The sequence below is a fragment of the Scophthalmus maximus genome, chromosome 3, assembly GCF_022379125.1.
Source record: "Scophthalmus maximus strain ysfricsl-2021 chromosome 3, ASM2237912v1, whole genome shotgun sequence".
Classification (NCBI taxonomy): domain Eukaryota; kingdom Metazoa; phylum Chordata; class Actinopteri; order Pleuronectiformes; family Scophthalmidae; genus Scophthalmus; species Scophthalmus maximus.
Window position 1 is genome coordinate 18,101,248 of NC_061517.1, and position 17,606 is coordinate 18,118,853.

Consider the following 17,606-nt stretch of genomic DNA (forward strand, 5'->3'; position numbering starts at 1 on the left):
ATACATTGCTATTAAAGTGGAGTATAGGAATTATAGGTTAAAATACATCTGAATTTGCAGGATATGAAACATTTCAATAATGTTACTTCAGAGATGACAAGATAAGAAAAGAAAACGGCTGGGTTATATATTAAAGTAAATAATTGAAAGCATTCTTTGACGATTTCATATGTCTGGGTCACATGGTTGACTTGGAACGGATGTCAACAACAAGTGGACAGATTGTCATGGTCCCCAGAGAGCGACTGCCACTGAGGCAAGGTTATCGATCAGAGATTAGAGAGAAGGTTAGAGATTTCATGGGCTGATTGACGGGATGAACCGTTTAGAGATTTAACATTCCACCAGCTTTCCTCATCCGTCAATCTTAGGCCAAAAACGTCTAATGTCTCTTAATTTCAATGTCAGATTTCCTTCAAATCCCTATGTGTGTTCTTCTGGTGTCGTAAAATCCGAAGTGCGTGTGCAGTGTCATGATTTTGAATCTGTACAACACCTTTGGAATGAACACTGACAGCTTCTTTGATCCAGGCCTTATGACCCAATGGCCCTATGACGCTCATGCGTCTCAAATAGTTTAGGTATAGTTTATACACTATTGTTTCTTACATTCATTCTTAAAAACAGACAGATTGCAAGTAATTCTATCCAGGGCTACAACACAGGAACGTCCCCAATGATGAGGTGGATCCTCATTACTCCTGCGTAACACAATCAAAGTGCACTTTGTCAACTGTACACACTGTTGGTCATTGATTCAACACACACTCACGCACGCACAGAAGCTGATCCCTGCCAAACGGCAGCTGTCCAAGTCATTGATGTGTCAGATTTGTGGGCCTGGGCTGACCCGCAGCAGAGGCCCATATCTGGCTCGGGTGATGTGTGCTGACTGACAGCGGTGCCAGGGCTGGCATCCTGACAGCTCTGCTGTTGGGGCTTGTCAGTTTTAGCGGGACACAGATTTGATCCAGACCTGACCTCTCTGACCTCTCGACAGGATTTTTGCTCGGAGCAGCAGTGATGACACTGACACACACTAACACTAACACACACACACACACACACACACACTTGGTAGACTGGCAAACATTTCAAATATCACCCCGTGCTACGGGAGAGCTTCAGGGCACTGTAATCTACATGAACAATAATATTATTGTGCGCCACTGGCGAGCAATGTTGGATATCTTGTTTTTAAAAAGTATAAAGCCATGTGCCAATAATAAGCTCACATTTGTAGAAGGCAGAGTGGAAATTTCAATTTGAATAGAGTTGTGAGGAACAGAAGTTAATTTTCGGTGACAGCTGTAGAATAGAGGAGCTGCAGAGCACATTACAGCAAATGTATATATAGAGCACATTGTTTTTAGCTGCAGTAACATTGTTTCTCCTTCCTCTAAACGTCTAACATAACATAAACGGTTGAATAAGCGCTCATAATGGAAAAAAGGACTCCCGAGTAATGCTGCATATGCACAGCTAATTTAAAGGCGATTATGAGACGTGTCAGGCCGTCCTCCAATCGGAGTTAGTTTAAGTCTCCGGCCTGACATCTGCCCGTTGGGGTAGATAAACACTATTCAGAAAGATAAAAGTGATTTGGGGCACATCATTTAGCCTGACAACCTTGTCTGGCGATTGTAACTTTAAGAAAAAGTTGAGACTTCAAAGTGTTCTTTGTGGCTGAGCTGTGACTGCGAGAGAGAGGAGAGGAGAGGAGGGAGGAGGCGGCGCACTGCCACTCCGCAGAGAGTTGTCCGGGAGATGTTTCTACACCTCGGGATGCAGCAGAATAAACTGACTCAACTCCAAATCAAAGCTTTCATACTATACAGTATACACTTTCGTTTTGGCTTTACCTTCTTCTGGTCTCCGGAATCTAACAGTCAATACGCCCCAAGACGCTAAAGACGGTGGACTACATTAAGGCCCTTATCACGGCAGAAAATATTCTGTACATACTGAACGCACCTCAAGTCTAAAGCTTGCTATAATTCCAGCCTGGGGACAAACCAATCAAGGGATTAAGAAGCAGAAGATTTGAGATGGAGATAAGAATGGTCCCGTTCACAGAAGATATTGCATGCAGCACACACTGTACCTTGATAGTTTTGGCAGCAACAATATTGGACAGATTCTTCTTGGCCATCTGAGAACCTTTGCCTGTAGGTAAGTAGCCCGGTCCCTGTGAGGAATACGATAAGAAAACCGGATGTTTATCAAAACTGAGCATCTGCCGCAAAAAGACAACAACAAATGACTGCAAAGAAAAATATAACATCTGTACATTGGACACCAAAAAAACTGTAAATGATCACAAAGAGCAGATTTGAAGCAGAGGGTATAAAACTTCCACAGGCAATAAGGGCGCAGCCTGTGTAAATGACATTTCGTTTGAAATGTCCTCCCGGCCTCCGATTAACTGTCAAGCCGGAGTTGCCGTTACATGTGTACAACTGCCCCTCGGAATAGATCAACTATGCCTAATAATGCTTGAGGTATCGTGACATTTATATCAATGAAACTCAAGCTTTTATCAGCGCCCCAGCTCTTATTCCTATGCTCATGCTGTTCTCGCACCAAAAAAAAAAAAAACCCCGCAACCTTCAGACCACCCGGCCAATCAATTTCAAAAGATTTTCTTGAAACTTCAATCAATGGGTGGACCTTCGAAAGTGCGATATCGTAAAAAAATTAGGAAGATGGGGTTACTTTGATCTCTCCTCCGTGGTCGATGGAACGACGCACTTCTCAAAACCAAACAAACTTTTCTCATCTAACTGCCGAAACTGCTGCATTCTGCAATAATTACCATTCCGAGGACACGGTTTGCTGAAGAAAAATAAATTGAATCCATCAGCATCATCCTTCTGATTTCCGCTGTACCTGAAGGGCCATGGTGTGGTCACAGAGGAAGCTCTGGTACTTCAGGGGAATATGGATGCTCTCCTTGGGCCGGAGGTAAACCCTCGGGCCTGGGGCGCCCTCCTCCCACTGGAACATGTTCTCCTCCAGCGGCGTAGGAGTTTGGGTTAGTGCTTTGAAGTATTGCCACTCCTCGGTGTTGGCGATGACACTGAATGGAAAGATTAAAAGGACACGAGTGAGATCAAAAAGCAGCCCCTTATATCTGTTAGGGAACAGACTTGGACTGGTCCGGACTGTCCGCCCTCACTGTGCAACATGCAGTGTTCATGACATCCTGTGATAAGATGGTGTTCAAAGTCTTTACAGATATTTGGCGAAAGAAAATACGGAGATTAATGCAAACATCGATCAAATCAAATTGGTTTCGTCTCAGGGTGTGTACTGTGAAAAGGGAAGTTCAAATTTGATGGTGGAGTCAGTGAGTACAGAACATTGAGAGTCTTTAAAAGAGGAAGTAGCTTTGCGGAAATGTAGCCGGTAGTTGTTGATATCATTTTTTACTATTTTTACTCCAAATTAACTTCAACACCTCTGATCTAAGTTTGATGAGTGTGACAGGATCATGAGCAACTCTGAAGAAAATAAATTGACAACACGATAAGATAAGAAAGTTTTCCAATCATAAGTAAGTCAACTTTATCAAAACACTTTAATGACAAATGTTACATTACTGCTGCACATCACACCCTGACTCTGTGTTCAGACATAAAATGAGATGAAACTGATACTGATCCATTCATCCCACTGTAGGAAAGGAAGCAAACAAACTCATTTCTCCAAACGATTAACTATTCTTTTGTTGAGCAACACTTATTGTAGGATTGTGTATTGTGAAGGTTCTCAGTCATCCAGGTCGTGGTATCATCAGGAGTTGTACATGTGTACAACTTGGAACTTCCCACTAGTCAGGATGAACTGAGGGAGCCTCTCAGACGAGAGGTGACTCCCGACGATACTGAAGTTAGAGTAAAAAAAATTAATTGAGCTCAACTCCAAGGCCGATCGTTCAAAACCTCCAAACATAATGATTTCTCCTTAATCAAAGACGGCGGTTTTCATAACGATGTTGGTGAAAGTGAAATCCACCCACATACCCCCAAACAAATGGATTTCCAGGGAGAAAGCAACAGGAACCGATAACGCATTTCAACACCGGGGAGGTCTCGTCTCCGCTCCCTCTTCTTCCTTTGAATGTAACAAATTTCACGCGCAAATGCATAAAGGGCAGTGCTGCTTTAAACTTCAAAGGTTCCAACCCGTGGGCATGGACGACAGGGGGAGGGGGCAGAGTTTATGAATTTTTCAGGGCCCCAACTCGCTGACATTAGTGCGAGATGCAACAGTCAGTTCCATTAAATTCATTTGGAGATTCCCACCTGTGCTTTTTGAATAGGACACTTTGCCCGGGGCTTCTCGTGACAACAAAGGCTGACTGCGTACGGTTTCACCTGAGCCTCCGTGAAACACCGCGGGTGGAGGAAGTAGAACAAGGCAGGAGGTGCAGGAGAGAAACAGAATGGGACAAATAAAGGGAAAAAGAGAGCGAGAGAGAGAGAGAGCATACGGGACAATCTGAAGACAAAAGAATACAAGGAGAGAGAAATGGATGAATTTAGAGTCGCAAAGCAGAGAGAGAGAGAGACAGATAATAGGAAGGAGAAATGATAAGAGAGCAAGCGGCAGAATTGGGAAAGCAGCACAGGAGCTGTGCAGTCCCCTATCTCTGGACCTGCCAGCAGCCGCGGCTCACACTGGGCTCTGCGAGGCCAAGTGTAAAAGGTAGCCATGCAAAATGGATGGCAACAGGTGGCAAACGTCTCGTCCACGTCAGGAGCAGCCTCCGGGCTCCAAACCGGAGCACACATCAAAGCTGCAGCTGGCCCATAGGCTCTCTCTCCGAGTACTTCCCCTTCAAAAGTCGGGCGCTGCGATTCCGGGGGGGTTGAGGGTCAGACTCTGTCTCTGTTTGCTCCGGCACCACAAAGAGCTAACCAGAGGCCTGGTTTATGTCTCGGGGATCTCCGAGTTCCTCGTCAAATATTGGTTTTAAATGTTGACGAGGAAGTCCCAGTCGAGTAGGCTCGGTGCACTCGCCCATGTAGTCCAGTACAACGGGGGGTTGTTTGTGTTTGTCTGCCTCTGAAACTGTACAAGTACGGCTGATACATCCTCTACATCAACCCAACAACAGACCAATGGGGGGGTTGATGATCATCGTCCTTTCCACAGAAAGGATTCTTACTGGCAGCGCTGAGAGTTTTAATACCTACGTGCACCTGTGTGTTGGCGCACTGGAGACTAGTACCTGAAGTATGTCAATATCACCGCCATAACTGTCATAGCTGAATGCTGAAGATCGACGTTGAAATGCCTAGTTATTACATCATCCACTATTATGTTTCTGCCCCTGTCCGTTTGCTCGTTTCTCTGCAGGATAACTATAAAAAATGGATTTCCATGAAGCTAGGGACAGGACAGGACATGGGCCAGGAAAGCACCTATTATTTTTTTTGGCAAGGATCCAGACAAGGGGACAGACCCAGGAACTTTTTTATCATTTTCTTTAACATCAAGAGACAGATTTTCCCGAGTAATAATTCTATGGTTCTTAATAAAGGAAAAAAAGAAAGAAAAAAGGACTGATATCTATTTGTGTGTGTGGGGGCTTGTTTGAATTAAAGGGGACTGTTGGGCCTCGGTGGAGGTATGCGCTCTACTGAGTGCCATTCTAGTTGCAGTAATAGAACTATCGATCTTTAGGCTGCAGCCATTTCTAACAACTACTTGTCATCCTAAAATTGGTTTCTTACAGTTCGGCTAAGCGGCAAAACGTTCCTTCAGAAAAAGTGGTGACAAAACAGAGTACAAAATCTGTAAGGGAGTAAAGCAGGTGGACGGATTAATCACACATAACCCAAATCAGAGCAAGAGGCCAGAGGTAGTGAGTAACCTTTTAAATCACAGGAATATTAAAAATATATATTTTTTCTTTTTTCTTCGTCTCCTCTGTGGAGCCCACAATGACATAAGAGCGCTGCAGATCTCAGATAAAATACCACGGTGTCATGAAATCTTAAAGTATTCCAGGCGGTGCCGTGTGCACTCGAGATGCAGACTCCTCCTTGTCCATTTACACAAATCTGGCTCTCGGCAGAGGTGGCAGACGGTTCGGTGTAAAGTGTCACGCTTGCCTCACCGGGAAATAAATAAACAAACTAACGGGGCACTAAGCCGGCGAGAGGACAGATGCAGGGATTGATGACTCTCAATTAGACCTGGTAGGCCCGGTGGCTGGGCTAATGCCGTAATGACTCATCCGCAGCGCGCTCCAGCCTTTGTTGATCAACGTGATATATGTTAATCCGGAGCTCAGGCATGAGCGGAATCCATAACAAAAGACTTAATGCGGAGGAATTAACAACAAACTCAAGCAAACATGGCTCGGGATAACCAGGAAGGGTTGATCCAGGGAGCATCAGCCTTATAGTGGCTGCCATGTGCGGATTAGAGGGGGTCATGAGGCATCCCACTGACATTATGTCTGCATCCGTGTCAAGGACGACTGTTCGTTCTGCTCAAGGAGCCTCATCGTGTGTGCATGTCTTTGTTTGTGTGAAAAAATTGAGTTATGAACTGGTAAGTGAAATGAACGTTTTTTGGAAAAATTCAGAATTGATCTTGTTTTATCATGCAGTCACACATTCTGTCTTCTGAAAATGAGGCTGCTATTTGTGCAGAATCGCAGAAATTATTCATAGCGAAAATATAAATACACACACACAAACACGTGTCAAAAGTCTGAGCAAAATGAAAGCCTGTGAAGCCCGCACATGCACATACAAAATGGATAAATTAATAGAGTAAATCATTCCTCTATCACATACAAGCAAGATGTGTCAAAACAGCAAATAAAATAAAAAAACATTTTCAAAACCTGCAAAAGGTGCACACATTAGTACACACACCTAAACACACACACACACACACAAACACACACACACACACATCATATCAAAGCAGTGAGCAAGCTGTGAATCACGACGCCCACGACCTTCACAGCAAACACAGTCGCACACAGGGCCAACATCTTCTTCATGGAATCTCTTCATCTTGACTTTCTGGTGTGAGGGTGCGGTTGTTGTTTTTTTTGGGGGGTGGGACGCTGGGATTTCTCAATCATATTCGCAGAGCGGTTTGGCTTTCGTCTCTATAAGAGACGTGCTCCGTTGTTGTGACTTCAGCTTTCGACGCGCCGCGTCCTGCAAATTCTTCCAGCGTGAGCCTTTTAGAACCCGTTTGTGTTCTGGTGTCGTTTACCGTTTCAGTTTCCACTGTGGTGCAAGGACTATAAAGAACAGAACACGCCGAATAACACAAGCTTTTTTCGAAATTCATGTCTGTGATTATTTTCCTGACGCTGCTAAAGGTATATTACTATAATCCTATTATAATAATATTTTAGTGTAGCTGAGCTGCTCCCTGGTCTCCATGAAGAAGCTTTTGTTTTGGTAGTAAACTGCTAAGAAAAAATAAAAATCCATCAGAGTTTGAATCCGACCGTATAGGGCTCCCGAAAGGTCGGGGTGGAATTTTATTGGCATTTCCTCGCAAATACAATTCGTGTGTTTCCTCGCAATCTGTTTCCCTTTGGTCCATAGAGAGAGAGGCTGAGTTATGACACACGGTTAGCATTACGTTTCACGGTATAGACTCCAAACAAGTATGTACTAGGTGTCACAGTAACTTCCTGCAACGGTTGTACAGTATGTGTGCAGTGCATTGACATGGTAGAGCTGGCTGAGCGTTCTAGTGTTGGTTACATATCAGAAAGAAGTGCTTCCTGATCAAAATCCAGAGTCATCGCAGCACAGCTACCATGGCCATAGCCACATACATTCATCCACAATTGCAGATGTAGTCCCAATAAATATATATACATATATATATATATATATATATATATATATATATATATATATATATATATATATATATATATGTACACATACACAGCCACTGCAACCACAGCCAGCCAGGCGGAGCAGCGGCAGCTCTGCTCATAGCCAGTGGCTGTGTACTGTCACAGCTTGACCTTTTGAAAGGGGTAATGAGCAATAAACACACAATATAAGGCGTTGCGTCATTTCTCTTCTCTGTTAGTATTTGCACAGGGTGTCCTCAAACTGACTGTACCAACAGACCGCAAGGAAACAAGAAAGAGACAATTCCTCTGTGAACCTTCAGGGAACAGTACAACTGAGATAACTGAGCAGACGCCACCCACAAGAAAAAAACTGTTGTCCACGAACAACATCTTTTAACATGCAAATTTATCGCCGGACAATTTTAATTGTCCGTGGTCTGCCGTCCTTTGACGCCACGTGACATTGTATACATATCGCAGCAGGGAAAATACTGGTTCAAACAATAGAATTAAGGGTAGTGTAGTTTAAATGTAATGTGATAACCCACTGATAGTAATATGAAGGAATAAATTGTACAGACTGACTCCACAGCGAACAACCTCGGAGATTCACGGACCTCAGTGGACCTTGGAGCTGGGAGTCGGTTAGAAGTTGAACTTGGCACAGAATAAGACACGAGTAGATTGATGAGAAGACTGAGGAGGACCATCTTTTTTTTCTTTCTTTCTTTCTCCTTGTGTTAACAATGGGTCATATCCAGTATAATGTTGTTTTACAGCCCTCTGCTTTTCACTGTTGTATTCACAATACGTTATAGGCAACCCTTGACGCGAAGGCTGGGGGTGAAAAACTTGGTGCAAAGGGGTGTTTGTGTGTGTGTGTGTGTGTGTGTGTGTGTGTGTGTGTGTGTGTGTGTGTGTGTGCGTGTGTGTGTGCGTGTGTGTGTGCGTGTGCGTGTGCGTGTCTATGAACTTTGCTCTTCAGGATTGGATTATGTCTCACGTTTGGGAAGCTCAAGTGTGAGGGTGCAGCATCATTTCCTAAAGCATTTCCTGTTCTTAAACCATCTCCAGAGCTACACCATCACCTTTGGAAAACACATTCAGAACGTGCGAAGACAGTTTCACAGTGGGCCACAGCTTGTTAAGGTCTGATAATGGAAAAGAAAACACGCACAGCACAAGAAACGCACGCACAGTTTGCGCGTTAGGCTGGGGGACGCAATTTATGAGCATGTAAGATGCGCCCAATTCTGGAGATGAGAAACATGACTAACAACACATAAAGGCTTTTGTAGAAACAGTTCAAGGTGGGGGTGCCGGACTGACGCCACCTCGCCATCAACTCGCCGTCTGCAGAGTCTTACCTGAGCTCGGGGTCGTCACTGAGGATGGTGACGGTCTGAGGTACGTTGAAGGGGTTCTTGAGGACAAACTCCATGTACTCGGCGGAGCCCAGGCTGGCGAAGAGGAGGTGCTGGGTGGTGATCGCCTGGCTAAGCATGTTGGCGATGCCCTCCACCTTGCTGCGCTCTTCGCGGGGCTCGATCGGGAGACGTTCCCTGGCCAGCTGGGCTTCCCTGGTCTGACCCTAACACCCAGAAACAGTGGCAGAGACTGAAAAACAATGCTCCAGAGTAACACAAAAACTCATACCACCTTGTATGTGTACAGGGTCTATTTTTAATATCTATCACAGCTGATCAAATTAGGATTAGATACTCTGTCTGTTGCTGCAGTCTTCTCAGATGTCAGGTATTTCAAAACCAGGAAAATAAGATCTGGGTTTATAATAAACCACAGATTCCTCCATGACATTTCAGGTACCATTTCAAGGCCAATAACACTTTCTTCGTTACCATTTCATCCATGGCTACATTCTGATCACATGTTGTCATTGGAACATTGCTGGAATCAATGCTTTGCAGGCAGTCAAGCTTAACATTACACACTTTTGCCTCCACAGCGACCATTTCAAAACCTTGTGTGTGGGCGAGGCTAATCCAATGAAATGTGGATCTATGAACATGGTGGAGTGTCGTCCTCTGGACCCATGTCCTCTTAATATTATAGAGTACAATAATCTGCATATTGCCAGGGATTCGGGCCAGTGGGTACACACCCAAATATACCAAAGGAAGGAGGACGGTAAAGGGAAGCGTGTGAGAAAATAAAATATTGAGGTTTTTTCACAGGTCTAGTGCACTGAAATTATGCCGGGGATAAACCTGGTCCAAATTAAGTCATGGCTATCAGCCCAGAAAAAGTCAAATCCAAATTGAATTTCAAAGCGAATCTGAAAAAGTGTGCAAGGCAAACACCGTTATATTCCGCACAGTATTAACATTAGTGTGAGGCAGGGCTTACCTGAGAAAAGTAACGTGTAAAATCTCTGAGACAGACATGCACCGCAGCCAAAATCATATTTAGCATGTGCACCCATGGGTGAAAGTACAAGATGTGCCTTCAGGTAGGAGAACAATTAACACCTTCTTGTACAGTCACTAAAACACAGAGGTGCTGAAGGGCACATCGCTTCATGAATTGTAACAGCGACAGGCTGTCGGGGAGACGCTCCACGCCTCCATGAAGCCTCCCCCGTGACAACAGTGAAAGCTGTTGGTCTTCCTCTCTGTTCCATTTGAGATTGCAGTGTGTGAGACACAAAGCGACAGGCAATTGTGGGTCAGCTTCGGAGAGATAAGGATTTATATTTGTTACCCCCCCTAGGCTCGAGTGCAAAGATTGACCTCACCGTGGCCTTAACTGCCTTAACACCTTCCTTCGCCTCCCGCTGAAGCACGGCGGCCATGCAGTCCAGCTTGCGGCGCCCGCCGTCGGCCTCGTGCCGGTGGTGCTCTCCGGGCAAGATGTCGTCAGGTCTGAGCCCGCGTCGGTGCAGCGGCACGCGGCCCCCGTCTATCTCCGGTCTGTGTGGCTGTGCAGCGATCCTCGCTGTGAAGACAGAGAGAGAGAGAGAGAGAGAGAGGGGGAGATAGGCCGCAATCATGAATATATTAACTGAGCAGAGTGGAATGTCATCTTTTATCCATTTATACCGTATGTTCTAAAATCCCCTCCAAATGTCCCAGGGAGAGAGGGGCTGACGGATTAAAGTACTGTTGGAACACAAGGAACAACAGATTGTAGATAGACAACAGTCCAGTCGAACAACTGGCAGCACTAAAACTGGACCACAGCCGTACTGCTGGGAAAACACAGACTTACGCTCTCCTCCCAAATTATCTTTCAACTCCATGTCTATCCTCTGCAAGCACCAAAACGCCTAATTAAAATACCTTATTCATCTACTCGTCACCAAATAATCCAATCTCATCTGGGCTGGTTATTCATCCATGTACTTTGTGACTGGAGAATTGACCTAATTCATTTACTAACCTGAGCTTACTCTTGTCTGCTGTGTGGCACGGAACCTAAAGACTTTTAGAACTGACCACAGACTGTATATAAAGATGTGAGGACACGGCGGCTCCGCAACAGTGAGGCCAAATCATCTCAACCCCCCCTGGTGGCCAGCTGCAGTACAGGTCGTAAAACCCGCCTCCTGAATGTAAGTGGATGGGATATTACATTTGTTGTCATTGAGGTAATTTACTGTATCTTGATTCTAGACACAGCGAGGGAGTACTATTCTAAATTCTGCCCTCACACACTCCTGGATGTTCACCTCTCTCTCCGTTCCCCCCTCTCCCAGCACCACTCTGAATCCCCGGGTAGTTTCCACCCACGTATCCTTATCAAAGAGGCACTGGGTCGACTGCCAGTCACCTGAGCAGATAGTGTCCAGCTCCACCGCTTGCTTCAGAGTCACGGGCAGAAAGGAGTGGGCCGGGAGTGTGACTGACACACAAACACACAAGCACACGCACGCGCACACACACACACACACACACACACGCGCACACACACACACACACACACACACACCACTGAGATAGGTAAGCAAACAGTGAACTGGCCGTGTTTGCTCAGCAGCATAAGCTGTGAATAAATGATGGTTTGTGGAATTACATATGAACCTATACATTAATGAATTTGCAAACACGTTTGCTACAGTGCATGTCGATTAGGATGTGGTTTTCTGCAAACAAAATGTTAGTGAAACATAAGTACACAGCATTTCTATATGATCTCCTCGGAGACTGATCTGTAATTGCAGACCTGTCGGACCTACTTTATGTCATTATGAGCAATTATCCGCTTGTTTTTTCAACCCCTTTATCTTATCTAATACATCTTGCTGTGTGTGTGTGTGTATGTGTGTACGTGTGTGTGAGTGCGCGGGCGTGCGTGTGTTTCAGTCCACATTTGCGGACAAATTTAGGAACACACACCAGTTGACTGGTGACAGCTTGTCTAATTGAGGAAAAAATTGGTTTCCCAGTGTTTAGGTGCCTCACACGCACACGCGCATGCATGCACATGCGCACACACACACAAACACACAGGCACGCACGCGCACACACACACATGCACGCACTCACGGGGCTGTGGCTTACCACCGGAGATGCCTCTGCAAGCTCAATTAGGCAGAAAATTGAGCAGTGCAGTGGTGCAGCCAAGAGACAGAAAGTGAAATGGATCTGGTTGAGTTGATCATGGAAGAAGCACGGTCAACGCCCAAATGGAGGACGCTAATTACTCCACGGCATGGAATACACACAAGTGCTTAGAAATACAGTGAAAGGAAAGCCTGAAGTGCACGGTGAAGTCGACTTGGTATGTGGCACCATAAACAGACAGGATTCAGTGGGCTGTGGGATAAAGTGCTTGCCATTGAGATGAAGTATGTTTCTGGGGGACAGGCTCCCTCCTCTGAAGCCGCTGGTTACTTTGCGAGGCGTGATGATGTGAGAAGGAGACGGCGTTGCGTCTGCTACCCTCCTCCTGCCAGCATCCACTAGACATCCTGCAGAAGAGAGATACAGTATTCAGTTTGCGTCTCATAACATCTTTATGCCAAGCACTTCACATAAGCTGCTCCTAAGTCATTCATGAACTCAAACTCACGCGGCCGCTCATTCACTTCTGACGAGCTGCGGATTCTCCACAGGATTGAGCTGTTTTGATCCTTGTCAGACCAGTTTTTTTGTACACGCTGACCTAAAACACCTGCAGGCCAGGAGAGCGATAGCGGCTGTAACACCCGCGCCGCCTAGTGCCAGCGACAAAAGTGGCGATTGTTTTATAGTCCCTGTTGTTTTTTGTCCAGGTCTATAATTTGCACCACCTCTTAGTGAGACTAGAACCAACACTAAATTTGAAATCCTTGTATCACACACATCTCCCAGTGGATAACTGCTGCGCAAGGAGAAATATTGCTGTGAGCTTTTAAAAGTTTAATCGTTCATTTCCTGTAAGAGGAATCCTAGAAACCAAGAACCAGACCATTAAACTTTACCAAGGAATGACCCATCGCATTGGAGAAAAATGTTTGGGTTATAAACCGATCTGAAAATGATTTAACGTAACAGCCAAGTTTATCCTTCAATTATTTAGCGCCAAAGATAAAACTTAATCAACCTATGTTGTTGCTGTATTTTTTTAATCCGGGCCTCTGTATTTCATCCGCCTTTTTCTTTTATCTTTTTGGACAAGTTTGTTTTCTTCCCCTATCGAAATCATCTAAGTGAGTAGACCTGCATGACAGAGGAGGACACACACACACATACAGCAGCAGTAAAACAGAATCAAACGCCCGACGCCTGCAGGTGAAGCGCTCTAAGTTATTGCTTCTCTTGCTTCTAACTGTTCCACACTAGTCTGTGAAAGTCCAGGACTGCGGGTCTTCTAATGTGGGGGTTGAGCCACCGCCAGGTAAATGCTGCATGGGGTTGGATTTCAGGTGCTTTTGGTGTGACAACACAGCGTTTTCCAACGAAGAACTTGTTTAACTTTTAGAGGCTCCCCCAGAAGACTGCAACTCAAACTTCTTTTGTTCCCAACAGTCAAAGGGGCTTAAGCCCGTGAACTAGCTCCACAGCAAGAGCTCCAACGGGGGAACATTGGCCTTGCTTGTTGTTCAATCAGCCATTTTGTGCGTGCTCATCTCCGTAACATGTCTTTTCTTCAAACAGTAAATCTGTGCAACCCCAGCAGTGGCCCACGACTTGGACGCTAACCATTTCAAGGAGGACAATAAAAAATCATTTTCGCATGTGAAACTGTACATTTTCATCGGACTCGGTCCAGCCCTGTCCGGCCCCTTAAACCCCTGGCTGAGAACACTTGAAGTAGGATCAATACACGGAGACAAGCCTACAGCAGTTAATTAGCGGCCTTAAATTGCCAAAGAGGTCCGGACACGGAAGGCTGGCAGCGTGATGAGTGTCATGCTGATGGATGGTTAGTGCTGGCCTCTGTCGGGTTCGGCTGACCCGTGGGCGTCAGAGAAGCAGATAAGGCTATTCACCTGCGACCAGCTACCCCTGTTTACGGTGGTTGGGGCGGATCATGTAATCACAGATCGTACTTTTAAAGAATACTTTCTGAAAATGCGTTATCAATTGCCCTTCGCAGTATTAGGCCTGTCATTACAGAGGCTTTGTGTCATCAATTGAATGGCACACTTGGGTTTACGCTGCGAAAAAACCTGCCTCTTAACAACCAGGCTTACATTAAGCCTTAAAACCTTATTTGTTTTCTCTTCCAAAATGGAAGAATCGTCAGTTTTTACGCCTTTTTAAAGGCAAGCGGGTAAGTACAGTCAGCACTCTGGGGTGCACTCGTACTGAGACAGTCGATGATGGTGGACACGTCGATATTAGGCCTCTAACGTGTATTCACCCGGGGCAGAGCCCGTAGAGCAGCTGCGGCCTGCTCACAGTGGAACAGCGTTTTGCACACAAAGCGGCTGCTAATGGACGTGCGACAGATAATTGATCACAAAGTCACGACCACAACAGCAGCCCGCGTCTTCACGAGAGCCTTTTTCAAATACCACGGGTCAAAAGTGCTCTCGTGCGATTTACAGGTACGCTCGGGTCCCCACTTGAAATCCGTTAGATGCGATTTACAACAGTTGACTGAAGAAGCAATTAAAACAAAAGTCTACGGCTCCTCGAATGACAGTGCACTCTGACACAACGCCCCCATTACTCCCGTCGCTTCCCAGCCTGTGGAGCATCACAACAAAACCCGACTGAGGTGTTTAATTGTAGCGTGAGAAGTTTGAGCACTTTTCCGAGAGGCTCCTCATTCAGGATGCTTTCATGTGAAATATGGTGAGTGCAGCAATTAAGTGGCTTTACTCACACCTCGCTGAGCTCGTAGGAGTTTCGGAAGCGGAGCCAAAAGTACACTCCAAGTCTTTTTTCTCGAGGCAAACTCCTTCATCAACAAACTGATAATGGGCGTCAGCTAAATGAGTAATGGGGAGCCGGTGTTGCCATGAAAACAGACACAGACAGCGCACGTCCTGCAGATTAATGGGCGAGGTGTCCGCCGTCCCAGTGCGTTCCCCTCGTCATCCATCACCCTTCCCTGGTCACACATCTCAGCCGAATGCATTTGTTTGAGTTATATTTTCCCAAATATTACCGCGAAGACATTACTCGTGCTGTCACATAAACATCTCTAATCAATAACACGGCCGCGGAGATCTCATTCCCAGCGCCTCATTATGGGCCTTTCAGCCTGCGCTTCTTTTGTGTTTGAGAAATGCTTTGATGGTGGATAGAATTATACAACTAGTCTGCAAGGACGCGATAAGGCGAACACTGCGCTTCGTTCCCACAATAAAACAAGTGGACCGCTGATGATCCCAATCATGACCCTTTGATTTAATCACTCACTCATTCTAATTAATCACCTATCACTGGAACAATCATTAGGCTCATCAGATTTGATCTACTTTGGCGCTAATCCTGGTTGACGGGGACGCCCCGCTCTCGATCACATTATCCGTCACTAAATGCTGAATCACACTGGTGGATCATTAAGACGGAGCCGGTGATACTCATCGCTGAAATGTGAGCTAATACTCCAGGTTTGCGGGGGGGGGGGGGGGGAGAAGCCCGGCACAGCGCCTGCTGCTCCGCGGAGAGTGATCGTGAACAAAGGGCCAGTGGGGCCGAACTCCATCCAATTTATTGACTAACCCCTCCTGTTGTTGCATGACAATAGCGCTGATCGGTCGTCGTCCCCCCCCCCCCCCCACCTGCCCGCCCTCTCTGCTCTGCCGGCAGCTCCCGAGGTTAAGGCCACGGCACGGCAGACCCACTGATTTACTGGCCCCCAGAACAAATGGGAGCGAGCGCCAAGGGGGATTTCAAAGTAGTCCGCAATCTTCGATTTTCCTCTGCCTCCCCGTTCCAGGCCGCTGACCTTTCAGAATAAGCAGATTCTCTCTCTCACCTCGGGGGCTAAAGGCAAGGGTTGATAAAGTCGTGCCTTAATGTGCCCACGGCAAGAGCTTTTAATTAGTGAAACATACTAGGTAAATTTCACTGATATTTTGTTCCACCTGTGGCAGCTTCCAGCGGGGTTCTCTACACCCTCTCTTGCCGCGACAGTGACTCTCTCCAGGGCTTATCAGCCTGCTGCAGATGAAGAGCTCTGTGAGGTCTGGAGATGGTTCTAATCTGTCTTCTCTACGGCGCTGAAGCAGATACATGCTTCTCTGTTTGTTTGTGTCTGTGTGTGTGTGTGTGTGCGTGCACAGAGAAGAAAGGGCGTGCGAGAGAAAGTAACAGTTAGAAAGAACGGACACAGACACAAAATAGTCGGCAAAACGATTCCATGACAATAGGCTTTCCCTCCTGTCACACACAAGCCTTTCTCCAAATTGGCAAATATTACCAGAATGTTTCCAAATTGGAAATCAAAATGCGTTCGCATCAACCTTGTTTCCAGTTGTTGCAAGAAAGTGTTTTTTCGGTGACAAAGGTATGATAGAGCCAATGTAGGCTAACTGTCCAACACCAAACAGCAGACAGACGAGAACAGTGTCTAGCTGGTGGAGCATCTTAGCGCCTCAGAATATGGTGGAGACCAAAATGAAGCTAAAAGAAGAAATTAATAGCTGCAAACTAGAACACTACCTTATATAACTTGATAACGTGTCAATATGTATGACATTTTCTCTGCAGTGCTGCCGCCCCCAAGTAGCCAAAACATAATTTTCATCAGTTTCATAACTAGTCTGAGAACACCAGACCAGCTGAACATGCACATCTCACCTGGTCTGACCTAATGGTGGAACTAGGTGAGTAGGTGAAGAATGTCATTAAGAATCTTTTAGAGTTATCCTGCAGGACCTTGAATATCTGATCAATATGTGTATCATGGACATTTTACCCCAAAAAATGTAAATATGCAGAAACCCAGAGACAGACCAACTAACACAAAAATGGTTAAGTAGACATGTAGACACAAATAAATATGCATAGTATATCGTATGAGTTCAGAATGAGAAAACAGAATCCCACTGAGGGTACCATTAATTTTATGTTCAGTATAAATTCCTTCTTTGCTTCTTCTGTTTTTTAATTTTTAATGAATCTACCCTTTCCTTCCTTTCCATCTGTGATCTATCTATACTTTATTTGCTCGTCTGTTTGTTTCAGAGACACAGTGTACATTAATCATAATCATTCAGTCAACAGTATGAGACCTTGGAGAAAGCTTTGGGCTTTACATCATGGTGACACCACGGATTACAAAGAATATTCTTTGTTTAGCGATTTCTATTTTGGGAGGGGAAAAAACATTAAGCGTCTCTCTTTAATGT

At 45.5% G+C, this 17,606-nt stretch overlaps 1 protein-coding gene across 3 annotated transcripts in view; it reads right to left on the bottom strand.

The window, feature by feature from the left end:
- nphp4 (nephronophthisis 4) overlaps positions 1-17,606 on the bottom strand; it is a 142,162-nt gene that overhangs the window by 12,159 nt on the left and 112,397 nt on the right. For all 3 annotated transcript variants that reach the window (XM_047330937.1, XM_047330936.1, XM_047330935.1), the window contains 5 exons: positions 12,651-12,785; positions 10,611-10,810; positions 9,223-9,446; positions 2,890-3,079; positions 2,105-2,188 (listed from right to left, as the gene is read on the bottom strand). In XM_047330937.1, coding sequence (XP_047186893.1) covers positions 2,105-2,188; positions 2,890-3,079; positions 9,223-9,446; positions 10,611-10,810; positions 12,651-12,785 — 833 coding nt within the window. The remainder of the gene's footprint in view (positions 1-2,104; positions 2,189-2,889; positions 3,080-9,222; positions 9,447-10,610; positions 10,811-12,650; positions 12,786-17,606) is intronic.